This window comes from Colletotrichum siamense (assembly GCF_013390195.1).
Source record: "Colletotrichum siamense strain Cg363 chromosome Unknown KSG_Cg363_contig02, whole genome shotgun sequence".
In the NCBI taxonomy this organism is placed as follows: Eukaryota; Fungi; Ascomycota; class Sordariomycetes; order Glomerellales; family Glomerellaceae; genus Colletotrichum; species Colletotrichum siamense.
Genome location: NW_023501015.1, coordinates 4,330,284 through 4,347,275, shown reverse-complemented (window position 1 = coordinate 4,347,275; position 16,992 = coordinate 4,330,284). Strand labels below are relative to the sequence as shown.

The following is a 16,992-nucleotide window of genomic DNA, read 5'->3' as shown; positions in this document are numbered from 1 at the left end:
TCGGAGTAGCAGTTCAAGGATGGAAAGTGGTAATGGCGTCCGTACAAGTTCAAGCTTGTTGGTGATCTCTCATGATGGTCCCGGTTATCGAGGGGTAGTGCAACCGCTTGCCCCTTTCTCTGCGCCACTGACGTGCTTCACCGACCTCTAAGAAGCCGGGACTTCCTTTTCATATGCCAGACCGAGGAACGAATGGTCCGTACTCGCATCACCAAAGACCCTCCCAATATCGCCGGGACCCGGCGGCCCCAGATCCCGAGGCTGTCGACTGTTCATCTCATCCCACCGGACTCATAAACAGGCTCATGCAGGCACAAATCCTTCGAACTTGCGCTCCGGCGTTATGATGTATTCAAACAGGTGCCTGTTTCCACATAAGTACACATATCAAGCATCATGAACGACATATCAACGCGGCTGCTCGTTCCATCATGCGAGCTTCCCAACGATGTACGGGTGTCCCGCGCTGAGGCCGCCGTCGACAGCCCATTCCTGACCATTTACATAGCTGCTCTCGTCGCTACCCAGGAAAAGTGCCACACGCGCAATCTCGTCGGCGTGCCCGCCGCGCCTCATGGGGTTGATCTGGCCGATCCTGCCCGTGGTGCCGCGGGCGCGCGCCGCGCTGTACACGGGGGCCGTCATGCCAGTCTCGATGAGACCTGGGCAGATGGCGTTCACGCGCACGTTTGTGCCGGCGAGTTGGTAGGCAGTGGTCTTTGCGACAGAGATGACGGCGGCTTTGGCAGCGGAGTAAGGTGTCGAGCCAGCATTGGAACGGATGCCGGCGACAGAAGCGGTGAGAATGATGCTACCGCAAGGGGCCGGCTTCTCTGTGGATGTCTTTTGCATGGCGGGCGCACCGTGCTTGGCGGCGAGGAAGACGCTGCAGCGACGAGTCAGCATACTATGACCGTAGAAGCGCCGCAATGTTCGCTTGTTACCTCAGGGTATTGGTGCGCAGGTTTTGCATAAAGTCCTTCTCGGTGATTTCTGTAAAGATGTTATGGGGTCCGGCGATGCCGGCGTTGGCGAAGAAGATGTCTAGCCTTCCATATGTTGACATCGCATGGCCAACAACCTCCTTGACGGCGCTTTCGTTCGCAGCATCGAATTGGCGCGTGTGGACCTCGACCTTGGGAAAGAGACTGTTCAGTTCGCGCTTGTGAGACTCGAGGTTGCTGTCGGCAAAGTCGCAGATGTAGATGGCTCGGGCACCGTTCTCGGCGTATTGGTGGGCCGCGGCGCGACCGATACCAAGGAGGGAGTTTGCGCCTGCTCAATTGTCAGTCTCTGGGTCATGATAACGGTTCCACTATTTGATCTCATGGATTCAACTAACCTGTGATAATGACGACCTTGCCCGGTACGCGAGGTGCGGCAGATGGGCCGGCGACCTTGGTGATGGGGGCGGGGCCGTCGAGCTGCTTGCCCACGGCCTGGAGTCTTTGCTGCGCCTTGTCCGCCATAATGGTGATGATGGTGATGATAACTCAATTGAATCAGAGCAAATAGTTCACATGGCTCCCAAAAGAGACAAAATAGATTGAAGTCGCCGGGCCCGCAATGCTATGAAGTAAGAAACGGAGTTGGAGGAAATTGAGGGGACCGGAGGCCGAGGAAGCTGTAGCTTCTTGGAAGGGGGAATTTGGACCGAGGCTCGCCGGGGCCGAAGCTCACTGCGCTAGGCGATGGGACGCCATTGGCGGGGTTACCCCAGACTGTTAGGGGGCGACCAGGTCGGGTATGCTCCCCGGACGGGCCGTCGGTCGCTTTTGTGGTGGAGGCGTCTCAGACATCATGTCCACCACTATCACCTCGATCAAATTCCACTTGCCAACTGTTGCTCTTGAGAATTTGATGATCTCAACTCTGAACCGACAAACCATCAAGAACATCGTAACTTAGAAGAACGAACAGTAGGACTGCTCGGCGCTATCGGATCTTGCACATTGCTTCGGCCGAGATCGACATATGGCCCATGTCAGTGGCATAGTGGCAGTCGGAAATGTAATTCGAGCAATTCTCTCAGGTGTGAAAATGGAGTTGTTTCTTGGTAGTAAACGATCACGAAATACTGCGAGTCCTAGAGCTCTTCTAATTTGAGCGTTCCCCACGGCAATTGGTCAGCGTTTCTGAAGATCCCAAGGCCAAGATACTGGGCGGGCAAAGTCGCTTCTTCCCAAAAGTGTCGCAGAACTCAAAGTTCGGGAACTACGAGCGTTGAACAGACCCGAGGCAAAAGTTGCACTCCAGTCTCGCTTACCTGAATTAGTATTCTGAGTTATATGCTCACTTACCTAGTTTCTCAGACAGGCAGGCAGTCTGGAGCCCTTTGTACACCGAGCCCGCCGTTTCACAGCATAGCGTCTGGTTTCGGCTGTTACCTCACAACTTTCGCCGTCGCCAAGACGAGGAATGTCTCCTTGTCTTGTTGTTGTAACCGAAAATGACCCAGCGCATAGATATAGAACAGCTTCAGTCATACGTTTCTCTCACTATTGGTCAAATCAACAGGTACGTACAGCCATTTCACATCTAAGCCTGGCGACTTTAAGATGATGCTGTGCCGAATACTCAAAAGCGGAGCTCAACAGCTCAGCCGCCGTCATGTTGAGGAAAGGATGTTCAATGTATTCGAGTATCGACAGTGATGACAAGTGTCGTGATTGCCATCCGAACCTTGCCTCCCATGCCGGATAAATGAGCACGCCTCTGGTTGACTTCAAGGTGGTGTCCGATAGTATTTACGAGTTTGTAGATAACGTGTCGTTTATCCTCCCGCTAAGACCATAGATGGTAGCGCTAACAAAATGCAGCTGGAGCCTACAAGGTAGGATAGCTTGTCCGGAATCCGTTGTATGATATATCCTGAACTCTTGAGCGGAAGCGGCTTTTGGCGGTGTTTCGTCGAAGTCATCTAGCCTTTTGGATTCACCTCGCGATCCTCGTGCAGCAAGGCTGGCGTTGGTTTCGTTCGACCATTTGCCACTATCGGGCAGGAGGAAGAGGAGGATCACAACGAGACTCGCCAATATATTCATACACCAAACATTGCCCCAACATTTTGTTTTCACAATTCTTTACATCATCATCTCTCGACACACCGTACCTTATTTCTACGAATCCCCAAGTTCACCTTCAAGATATCGCGAGCAAGACCCGACTAAGATACGTGGCCACTACGATCGACGCCGTCACTATGGCAGTGTTCAAATACCTTTATGTGCTCAAGGACAACTACACTCGGCCATTTTCCCACCTTTAGTCGAAGGCAACATAACCAAATCACCATGGTATAAGCGGCTTTGCATTGGATTTTCCATGGTACCGGCATCGTTTTCACGATGTCTTCCAGCTCATCCTACTTACTAATGCCTTCCGGAATTTCTATGGGTTCTTCTTCTCAAGGCTTGGTCTTCAGCTAGAGAAGCCTACCGAAAAGAAATGCTCGAACACGTCGTCGAGTATACTGCCAAAGGCTACGCAGACAAAGGTGAATGATAAGGAAACTCACAGAGCCTAGAAACGCTGGCTTGATGGTTCTGAAGGCATGCAAGGTAAGAGTAATCAGTTACCCTTTTCATCCCGGTGCCTGCTATGGTGAGACGGAAGAAATAGACCAAGTCCAAGACTGTGATACATGCTTTATACCAGCTTGTCTTATTTGCATTAATATCTTCGCCAAACTCTCTTGTCCCTCCAGTATCCTCTTCTGCCAAATTTCCTTTGCGGCCATGCCCTAAACCAAGCAGACTCGTCATGTTCAATGTATCAACATTGCTCTTTGCATCCTTTAGTGCTCTTCTCTTCGGTATCTTGCAAACGAGGAAATAACTCTTGGACCAAAAAGCGGACTTGAACATGTACCGCACCCTCATCTGGAGCTAAACGAAGGTTATGTCACTGCGACATCCGACGATCGCACTTTCAAACTAGACTCTGCTACCTAAACCTCCTCCTGAAAGCCTTCAAGAGTCTAGGCCGTTCATTTCTTGGCGCTGTCTCTTCCAAGGAGGCGTTGCTTGAAGTTGATTTCGAGGGATTTCGCATGCAGCACTACGAGTTGCCCACGGACTTGCGGCTCAATGAAGAAAGCAAGAATATTACGATTTGGAATCGCGGGAGGGTGACTGCCGGGTGGGATACCGTCGGTCTGGCACCCTTTACGAGAGCACACCGTAGGCATGTAAGCTGAAAAGGGAGTCTCGAAAAGAGTTAATCGGCCAAAGTAATTGTGTTTGCTTCTCGATGCAGGCTAGCAGAACCCAGATCTTGACAAACCCGTCCATTGCTAATCTTGCTTAAGTATTCCTTCTATGGAAGCAAGCCTCACTCATTTGCGTTTGCCTTACCTGAAACCCCTATTAGTACGCGATTTATTACCCCTCTATACTACTTTTTACTATTAATAATAACGCTACTAACGTTAATTAATATACTTTTTAATATAATTTAGGCTTTTTAATACTATTTAGAGCGTAATATAAGTATAATATTATAATACTAAAATAAAATAATAATAATATAATCTCTATATAATTAGTGTAGTTATTAAAACTAATAGTATTATATAGAAATAAGAATATTTTTTTAAAACTAAAATTTCTATTAATAAGATTAGTAATATAAAAATCTTTTTTATTTATTTTAGTTCTCTAAGAAGAAAATTATAAAAAAAAAGCTTATATTATATTAATTTTAATTTAATTTAAAATATATTACTTTTAATAAAATAGCTATAATAAGAAGCTTCTAGTTAATTATAAAAAGAATAATAAAATTTTTTATTAACTTTAAAAAAAGTAAAGCTAGTTTAATTAATAAAAAGTATAATAATAATTAGAACTTTTAAAATAAAATAAATATAAAAAGAAGAAAATTTTATATTAATAATAATATATATAAAATTATAATTAAAGTTATTACTTAATAACTTTAGTTATAAATAAACTTTATAGATAAGTAATATAACTTATTAGTATTAAAAATAATAAATAATAATATTAATAAAGTTAAGGAGATATAATAGCTAGAAGTTAATAATACTAATATTATTATTAAAACTATTATTAAAGTTATTATTAAAACTATTATAGAACTACTAATTAATTTTATTACTAAAGAAAATAACTTATTTAATAAATATTTATTACTATTTTTATTATAATTATTATTATTATTATTACTTCTTATAGAACTTTAAGTTTATATAGAGATTAAGATTTCTAAGAATAATATTAAAATATAATTAGATATTAAAGTTAAAGAGATTAAATAAGAGAATATAAATAATTAAGCTAAATATATTATTTATAATATAATTAGAAATTTCTATTATAAGTATATTTTATAATATTATAATTACTTTTTTATATTTAACTTTATTTAAGTTATTTTCCTCTTTAATATAAATTATTAAGCTATATTCTCTAAAGAGATATTTTATATTAACTATTAAAAGCTTAATAACTAAGATTTATAGCTATTTAAATACTAAGGATAAATTAATAATATTATTAAGAATAATAAAAAGAAGAATAAGTTATTATAAATTAAGATTATTATTTTTATTATATTAAAACTACTTAATTTTTATTATATTAAAACTACTTAATTAGTATATATTAGTTTCTATAAATTATTATTATAAGTTTTAATAGTTATTTTTAGTATTATTTAGTATAAGTTCTACTTAAATAACCTTTTTAGTTAGAATAATACTACTTTAAAACTTTATTAAAATGCTTTTATAACTTAATATAACTTTATAAACTTTATATTAAAATAATAACTTTATTAAGCTTATTCCTATTAAGCTTAATAATATTAATAAACTATTATATTAATAGAGGTAATAAAGTAACTTATTATTAATTAGTAAATTAAAGTAGAAGAAGACCTAAGATATATATTAAGTAATTTAAGCTCTCTATAGGTATAAATTAGGAATTAAGTATTTTAATAATTATAATAATATTATTAATAACTACTATATTACTTATTTTTTTTATTTTATTAAGTTTATTTATTTATCTTTAGATTTATAAATAATATATTATAGCTTAAGTAGAAGCTATAGCTAATAGAGAAATAACTATTAATAAGTTTTTAGAGAATATTATTATTAATATAACTTTATATTATAATAATTACTTCTATAAAAATAAATCTAAACTATAAAGTAAAGTTATACTAAAAGTAAATAGTAATAGAAATAATAGAAATAATATTAATAAGTTTAATCTATTTTTTTTTTAATTTTTATATTATAAACTAAGTTAATATATTATTATTATTATTATTCTATAACTTTATATTATTAATTTATCTTTATTATAACTATTATACTCTTACTTAGTTATTATTATTAATATTACTATTAATAAGACTATTATTAATATTATTATATATTAAGAAATAAGATTTATTAATTTTATCCTCTTCTCTATTTATTCCTTAGATTAAGTTTATACTATAATTTCTTTATAAATATTTAAAGTATTTATAAAAAATAAAAAGGACTAAAAATACTAAATAAGATATTAATCTCTCTATTACTCTTAATATTATTCTATAAATTTATTTCTAACTTAAATCTTTTTAAAAAGTACTAATTAATTAGTTTAATAAGAATAATATCTTTATAAGTATTATAAAGATAATTAGAAGTAAAATTAAATAATTCTTAATTAAGTAAAATATTATAGATTTAATAACTAATTATAATTTATACTTATTTCTTTATAATATTAAAAACTAATAGATTTTTAAGTAGATAATATAATACTTCTAGATAATATAATATTTTTAGTTAATATTATTAAATAAAACCTTTTAATTAAAGTAATTAATAATATTTACTCTTTTATTATTTTTCTTATTTAATTACTTAATAATAATAATAATAATAAGCTTTAATAAGTAGAGAGGGTTTTTTTTTTACTTCTTTATATAAATATAAAGATTTTAATTTTAATAATTAATAGTAATTTATTTAATAAATAGGATATACTTTTAATATTATAGCTAAAGAGAAATATATTATAATTAAAATATTATAAAGCTAACTAATTATTAAGATTAGATTATTTTATTTTATATTAATATTATATTCTTTTAAATAAAAAAGCTTTTAATAATATTAAAGTTAAATATAACTATAGCTATAAACTTAACTTTATAATAAGCTTTTTTCTCTATTAATATCTCTATCTTTTTTAATATAAATTTTATAGTAATAAAAATAATATAAAATAATATTAGTATTTTAAGCTACTTTAAAAATATAATTATAAAAAAAGTTTATAAAAAAAGTATTTATTATTTTAATCTATTTATATTTTATATATTACTTCTATAAGTAGTTTTTAAAGTTATTAAAGAATGTTTTAATAGGGTTAAAATTTAATAAATATATAAATAAATATTATAACTTAATACTATATTATTAATAAATATTTTCTAATTACTTTTAGTTATATTATATTATATTATTTATAATTAAAACTAATTTTAAATTAAGAAACTTCTCTATCTTTAGTAATATAAAGTTTTTAATCTAAAATAAAAAACTATTAATATCTATATATTTAAGATAAATAATATAATTAAGAAAACTATTAATAGTAAAAGCTAATAAGATATAATATTATATACTTCTTTTTATAATACTCTATTTTAATAGTTTTATATTTTTTAGTATTTAGTTTATATATTTAATATTATTTTAATAATTAATATTACTCTTATTAATAAAAATAAATATATTAATAGTATAATTATAAATTAATATAATATATATTTTTTATATAGTTTAGTTTTATTATTAAGTAATATATTAAATTTTCTTTTTTTTTTATTATATCTTTTTAAAGTAGTAAGAGATTATTAATATAGATATAGATAAATTAAACTCTTTTATAAGAAAATTTTAAACTTTATTAAAGTAATAGTTAGTTTTATTATATAAGAGTTTAAAAATTACTTCTTTATAAATTAATATTATTTTATAATATTTAGAACTTATTAGTTAATATAGTTTTAATATATTTCTAAATACTTCTTATTATTAATAATAGATTTAAACTATTAAAATATTATACTTAATAAACTTTATAATTAACTTATTATTAAAATAAAGTATAAATAGTAACTCTTTTAGCTAAATTTATTACTTACTACTTAATAACTTTAATATTATTTATTTTATAATATTAATATAATTTTAATTAAATATAGTATTAATAAGGAGGATAGATAATATGCGTCACATTAGTAATATAGTTATAGCAATATATATATTAAGAAGGTTAACTATATTTAAGGCCTTAGGCGCGTTAAATACCCTAAAGGCCTTAAGGGCCTTTACTACGTTTAATACGCTAACTGCATTAATTATATTAAGCGTAGTTAGGGTACCTATCGTACTAAAGGTAGTGAACACCTTCACTACGTTATATATTAATTACTACGAATAAAAAGAAAGAATATTATCTATAATAATAAGCATAATTTCTATTTATACCTTATTATAGCTAATATAACTATATATAACTTAAACCTTATTTCTATATACTCTATTTTATAATCCTACCTTTACTAATATAGCTTATAGTTAACTCCCTATTTACTTATCTAAATATATATATCTTAAAAAAGGTATTCTTAGTATTAAATACTATTTAGATAGTATTATACTTATTAAGAGTAAGAATATCTAAAACCTCCTCTTCTTTATTATTATCCTTAATAATAATAATATTATAGGGAAAGTTAATAACACTAATATTATAAGTATTAGCTAGTTTATAATTATTAATAAATACCTTAAAGTAAGTAGCTTTAATATTAATAGTAACTTTAAGGAAATATTTAATTATAGAGTTCTTAATTACTATAATAGAAGTAGTAAAGTTAGTAATTTTAGTATAAAATATATTTAAATCTATACTTTTATAGTACTATATAAGTAGTATAGCTTTAGCCTTATTACTATTAATATTAATAATACTATAGGCTACTTTTAGGTTAATATCTAACGCTTTAACTATATCTATAGTTAAATATTTAGTAGTATAAATAGCTAAGAACTTAACCTTTAATATAACTTTTATTATAAATTAAGGGTTAATAGAGCTAAATATAGCGTTAGTCTTAATATAATTCTTAATAAACGCTTTAAATATCTTAATAAATATATAAAGGCTAAATATAATATAAGTATTATAAAGAAGTATATATATCTTATTAATAATATAAAGAATAAAGTTATTAATAGTAATAATAGTAATATTATATTAGTACTTATAGAATACCTCTTAGTTATTAATAATAATATTAAGCGCCTTAGCTAATTAATAGTAACTATTAGCCTTAAATATAGTATTAAGGTTTAAAATAATAGCGTTTATAAATATATTAGATATCTAGCTTATTTTAGGTATAATAAGTATTTAGGTATTATTAATATTTATAATAGTAATAACCTTCTTAGAAAGTATAGTAATAAAGAGGTTATTAAGGTTAGTAGTAGATATAATATACTTATGCTTAAGGAAGGTATTAAGACTTATATAACTAGGCGTTAGGTTAACTATAAGCTTAAGTATAGATATTTTTATTACTTTATTCTTAATATTAATAGTGTTAATAAACTTAGTAATATTTATATTAATTTAGTTAAAGTTATTAATATTATTAGATATTATTAAGGCGTAAAGCTTATTATAGGCCTTATAAAGGCTTTTAAGTAAAGTAGTAATAGTATTAATATATTTATTATATACCTCTAAGGTCTTAGCTATAGATATAGGAGGTATAGTATTAGCTATCTTAACTTTATTAGCGTTTTTTATAGTAATAATAGGCTTTATAGCGCTAGTAATCTTAATATTAATAAGTCTAACTATATTAGTATTAATAAGAATATTAATAAACTTAATATTAATATTATTATTATTATCTAACTTATTATTTTTAATATTAGAGAGGTTACTATTAGTAATATTACTATAGTTTTTAATATTAATAGGTTCTATAGAGGAAGGATAGTATTAAGAGTCTTAAGAGGTAGGGTTAATAATATATTATTTATAAAGGGAGATAGCTAAAAAGAATCTTTAGTAGAACTTATTTAGCTTAATAAGCTTAAGGTAATTAATATTTATTATATTAATATTTATATAGATAATAAATAAGTATTATAAGATATTCTTATTATAACTATAGTAATCCTACTTAAAGTTAATAGTATATTAGAAGGTAGTAAGGTTATAAATATAGTAAATAAGCTTAATATAATCTTTCTCTTTAATATTAAGTATATAGTAATATATAAAATTAAAAGTATAAAAAAAGTAAGGTTTATTATTTTTTATATAGTAACTATTTAGCTAATACTAAACCTTAAGTATAAATATATTCTAATAATAATATACTCTAAATAAGATAGAAGTATTAGCTATATAGCTAGCATTAAAAGTATTAAAAAGTATTAATAGTAATAATTATAATAAATAGAATAAAAATAATAATAATATTAATAGCTAAAAACTATATAATATAAGTATAGAATATAAAAGTATTATATATATAAGAGAGAAAGATATTAATACTATATTAAGAGGGATAGTAGTAATAAGTATAATAGTTACTTAGTAATAAGTTTATTTTTTTATATAAGTAATTAGTTACTCTAATTTTTACTATTAACTAATAGTTTAAAATAGAGAATAACTTTTAAATAAGAATAGTAGTTAAGGTTATAAAAGTTCTTACTTATATTTATTATAATAAGGATAAATATATTAAGTTATATATAGCTTTAAAGTAAGTATAAATAACTTATTATTAACTAATAATAGATATCTTATATTATATCTTATAGCTATAAAGACTAAATAATACACTTTAAATAATAAGTACTTTATTTTAGATTAATACCTTATTAGCTAAGTCTTTAATCTAAATTCTTTTTTAGTCTTCTCTTCTTATATACTAATTATTTAAGTTTTTCTTTAAGTTTAAAGGATTATTCTTTTAGATTAGTAGTTAGTCTTTAAGCTTAAGCTTATTAGTATAGTTATTCTATTTTATACTTATATTTTTTAAAAGTAGAAATAAGTTTATCTATATTTATTATATCTTTATCTATCTATATAGTATAAATAAGTAGATATCTTTTCTATTTAATTAAGTATTAAACCTTTCCTTAAGTAATTATTTATTTTTTAAAGATATTTTTAACCTTAAAGTATTTATATAATTTAAGCTAATATATATCTTTATCTTCTTATATATTAATAAAGCTATAGTAATTATCTTACTAATTAAAAGGGTTAGTACTAAGTATTAATACTACTATAAGTTAAGTTACTAATATTACTAGATATATATTTATATTTAATAGAATATCTAAATAATAAGTTAATTTACTAACTTAGTTAATAACCTTAAAAAGGATATATTAGTAGCTATACTTTAATATTAAGCGTCTTAGTAGAAAATATCTTAATTTTATCTTAAGGTATATTTAATCTTTTAGTTTAAATATAATAAAATAGCATTTTTTATTATAACGTTCCTTTATATAAAGCTAAGCTATAGTAATTAAGATTTTTACTTCTTCTTAGAATATTTTATAGTTAAGTTTTAGATTTAAGTCTCTTAAGATATTTAAGGTATTATTTATACTTATACTATAAAAAATCTAATTTAGTAAGTAGCTAATTACTTAGGAGTAAGTATTATTTAGATTATACTAGAAATTAAGAAGTAGTTTACTTTAATTATTATTTATAATATTTAAAAAATACTTAATAGCTAATTTAATAGTTTAGTTTTTTCTTTTTAATATTCTATTAGTTTATAGATAATATATAGTTAAAAACTTTAGCTTAATATTAAGTTTAGTCTAAAGTGATATCTAAAATTTTAATAAGAATTTATAATTATAGTCTGAAATAATTACTTTAGGAATTCTTTAGTTTCTATATTAAAGTTTTTAAAGAAATAAATATCTCTAGATTTTAGTAATATATATTAAGTATCTTAAGATAAGTAATATTACTTTTAAGAATTTATTATTAACTATAAGGATAATATTAAGTAATAAGAAGTTTTCCTATTTATAATTAGAGTATTTTAATAATATTTTAAGAAGATTAATAATAAAGTTTATTATAATAGTATAAAATAAAATAAGTAATATTAAGATTAGTTATATAGTTCTTAATAGTAGTTAATAATTAGTACTAAGTATTTTATAATAAAGATAGTTTTAAATATATATTTTTATTTAGTAATATAACCTTTAAATATAAAAGTTATTATTTAGTACTTTCTATATTTATTACTCTCTAAAATAATAATAATTATTATAAGCCTCTTTAATTAATAGTATTATTATTTCTTTTAGTATATAAAGTTATTACTTAAGGTTATAGTAATTAATATAATAAAAGAAACTATTATATATAATAAAGTTAAGCTTAATATTATCTTATTAGTTACTTAGTATATTATATATTTTTTTCTATAATTTTAATTTTTTATATATTTAGATAAGTTTAGTTTTAAAATTATTATCTAGTAAAGCTTTAGTTATAAAATTAACTCCTATTAGTATATTATCTTATACTTTATTAAGTTCACTAATATCTTCTATTAATACTTTAGTAGTTAGTAAATATAATAAAGCGTTTACTATAATATTAGATATTCCTAAGATATAGTAATATATTAGTAAGAATTAGTTAAAGTATTTAGATAATAGAGTAAGATATAGGTTTAACTTTATTTTATCTTTAGTTTATAATAATATTTACTTAATTATATTATAAGTTATTAAATAGTTAGTAAGAATAATTATAGGTTTATTATAAAATAATTATATTAATAGTTTAGTTTTCTTAACTACTTATACTAAATAAGCTACTTTAAGTTTAATAAGCTAATACTTTTATTTAGCTATATTAAGCGCCTTATTTATATAAATAATAAGTAATATATCTATTCGTTTAATAGTATTATAAGGTTTCTAAATAATATTATTCTTAAGTTAGAAAATTAAGGCTAAATATCTATATTCTTTTAAAGAATTAAGCTAGATAAATAACTATTTATTAGGATTATAGTAAAATATTACATTATTATCTATTAAAGTATTCTTAATATTATTAAAGCTTATAATTTCTTCTTTAGTTAGAATAAAATAAGTATTTTAATAGAATATTTTTCTAGCTATACTTTTATCTTTACTTTATATATAAGCTTATACTAATAATAAGGTTTTTTATTCTTATAGTAGTTATATATAATTACTATATTATAGTATAATATATTAAAAAAATCTTATAGCTCTAATCTAATATTTAAGTTAATAAAGGTTATATAGGTATTTTATCTTTATAATAGTATTAATATAGTCCTATATATTAAATAAGCTAAAAGTATTAACAGTAAATCTTAATAATTTAATAAATAAATATCTAATAAATAACTTTTAAGTAGATAGTAATAAACTAATATCTAAAAATAGTTTAAAGATAGTATTAAAATACTTTAAGTAGCTCTTAAAGTTAGTTAATACTATTATAATATTATTAATAAAAATATATATAAACTCTTTATAAAGCTATAAAAACTTATTTATAACATATTAAATATATACTAGAGAGTTATAAAAACCTATAAGTATAACTTTTAACTACTTTTAGCCTTAATAATTAATAATTATAAAGTATTCTCTATATTCCTTCTTAATAAGAAACTAATAAAAGAATAATTAAGCGTTAATAATTATAATCTAAGCTTTTCCCCTTAAGTATTTAATAATATCTTACTAGAGAGGTATTAGATATATATCTAAAATTACAGCCTTATTTAAGGTATATAAATTAATAACTATTTAGCCTTTATATTTACTATTAATAATACACTATATTATAAATATAAGAGCTCTAAATAAAGTAAGTCTAAATTTCCCCTATTCTATCTAATCTTAAGCATATAGCTTATTAAGAATAATATTTATTAGTTTCTTATCTTCTTTACTTATTAAGTATAGATATTATCTTATATTTATCTTTTACTAACTATTAATAAGTTTAATATATAAGTATTAGTTTTCTAGAAGATTAATTAGACCTTAGTTAATTTAAACCTTAAAATAATATAAAATTACTTCCTTAAAGTATTATATAGCTTTTTTACTATAATTATAAATATAAACGCCTTTATTAATAATAATAATAAGTAAGCTCTTTAGCTTAATAATATTTATCTTACTATTAATATTAATAGTTCCTTTATAAATATCTCCCTATTTTAGTATAAGATTATCTTTAGTATTACTTTAAGCTATAAAAGATTTACTTAAGTTAGAAGCTAGGAGTTAGCCTTATTTAGTAGCTAACTATTTAGGTAATTAAATTAAAGTAATTAGTTTTTAATCTATAAAGTAAAAAATAGAATAATATATTAAGTATTTATTTAATAATATTAATATAGTAGCTTATAAATAATTATAAGTTTATAGTTTAATAAAACTATTAGATTTAAATAGTAATAATATTCTAAGTTTTATTCTATATTTAATCTTTAAAAAGTAAAGAGTGTTATTAATAATAAGAATAAATAGTAAAACACCTATATATATAAATATATACTTTTCTTACTTTAGGCTAAATAAAAGGGATTTTATTTTAATCCTACTAGTATAGTAATTTAAAAAGTTACCTAATTATATAGTAATATTACTATATTAATAGTAGTATATATAGTAAAGGTTTTTATTAGGATTTTAAAATAAATTTATAAAAGTATATAAAGATTACTATAAGATAGAATATAAATATAAGATTTAGAGTTTAAAATATTAATACTATTTAGAATATTAAAATCTTACTTTATAAGTAAATTAGTATTAAAGTATAATATTAGCTAAGTACTTATTTATAGTTTAGTAGTTACTATATATCTACTTAGTAACTAACTATAAATAAGTATTAAGAAAGTAACCTATATAATAGTTTTTATATTTCTTACTTTTTATAATTTAAATATCTTAAGTTACTTAGTAATAATATAAAATTAATAGAGATAGGCTTTACTAATTATAGATCTATTAATACTTATATTAATATAAATTATAATTAGTAGTCTATCTTAAAAACCTTAAATAATAATCTTAATATATATATATTTATATAAGTAGGTACTATTATAGTATTAAGGCTTAATTAAGCTAATAATAGTAGTATTTAGCTATAATAATAAAAAAGTTTAGTATAAAAAGATACTATTAAAATCTAAATATAGCTTTATATTATATAAATAAGTATTATATAAATAGATTTCTAAGTTAGTTAATATAGAGTTTAAAAATAAAGTAGTATTAAAGAGAAGGTATTTATTATTATAATAAGGAAAATATCTTAATATCTTTAAAGTATAATTTTTATTTAGTTAAAATAAAATATTAGTATAATCTATATATTTAGCATTATAATTATCTTTACTTTTATTATTTATATTAATAACTAAGTCCTTATTATAAACCTCTAAAGTATTAATAACTTTATAGTATTAGATATAATTATAATTATTATTATTAGATAGATTATTACTATTAGTATTATTAATCTACTATTTAAGTTTAGAAGTAGTATATATAGATAAATATCTTAGCACTTTTAGATATTAATTATATTAATTATAATAATTAGGTTAATATCTATATTTAAATTATACTTAAAGCTTCTTAAGTTAAGCTAACTTATTATAAGTTAATAGTAGCTTAATTAAGATATTTATAGTAGTTCTTATATTTTTTACTAATATTAAGCTAAAGATTTTTAGCTTTTTTAGTTTTAAATAGTAAGGATAATAATTTAAAAAGGACTTAAGTGTTATTCTTAGTATTAAATATAAAGATATTATCCTTATATACCTACTTCTAGTAGTTAATAATAAAAGGTTATACTATAATCTTTTAGTAATTATTCTATATTAGCTTAAAACTATACTTTATAGGCTAGCTATAAATTTATTATAGTTAGTTAATCTATTAAGCTTTAGAATATTTATAATAAGCTTAATATCTATCTTATTATATATTATAAATAATATTTTTACTTTAAACTCTTCTATATTATAGTAAAGTTAAGCTACTTTAGTTATTTAGTAATAGATATTATAATAATTATAAATATCTCTTAAAGTATATTATTCCTTAAATAACTACACTTTAGTAAGTTTATATAAAAAGTGAAATCTACTAAGTAATAGTTCTTTTTATTATATAATTCTAACTTAAAGGTCTCTTAAAGCTAACTTCTTTTTAATTATTAAGTTAGTATAATATTAATCTAATATATAGTAAAATAATATCTAATAGAGGTTTAGAGCTATTATAGCTATATTACTATTATTAGATTTAATATAACTATTAATAGTATTAATAAAGTAATATATATTTTAGTAAACTATTTTAAAACTTCTATTAATATAGATATTATCTACTTTATTATTATATAAGGGTAGATTAAATAAGCTAATTATATCTATTTTAAATTATAGTAATAAATATCTTATATTATCTATAGGAGAGCTAGATAATATATAAATAATATAATCTCTATTTAAAGTAATAAATATAAATAGAAAATTATAATTAATAGATATTCTATTATTAAACTATCTTAGCTTAATAAGCTTCTATTAAGTTTTAGAAGAGTAGTAGTTTAGTTAGTTTCTATTACTTCTTCTTTTATTATAATCCTTATCTTTATAGTTCTTCTTATTATTAAGATTACTTCTATTATTATTATTACTTAGATCTCTTTATAGAGTAAAAACCTATTTTATATCCTTAGTTTACTCTTAGATATTATTATTAAATATAAGCTCTTTTCTTTTTAGTATAGTTAATAAAGTAAGCTAAGGTTTAAGATAGATAAGTTAAAACTATTTTTAACTATAATAACTTTA

General features: G+C 24.5%; 1 protein-coding gene across 1 annotated transcript; it reads right to left on the bottom strand.

Moving 5' to 3' along the window:
- Positions 1-429: 429 nt before the first annotated feature.
- fabG-8 (3-oxoacyl-[acyl-carrier-protein] reductase FabG) lies at positions 430-1,469 on the bottom strand (the record flags this gene model as incomplete). The annotated part of the gene is made up of 3 exons (XM_036634959.1): positions 430-886; positions 945-1,275; positions 1,343-1,469. The coding sequence occupies 3 exons, from the start codon at positions 1,467-1,469 to the stop codon at positions 430-432; spliced, it is 915 nt and encodes a 304-aa protein (XP_036499149.1).
- Between the last annotated feature and the right edge of the window lie 15,523 nt (positions 1,470-16,992).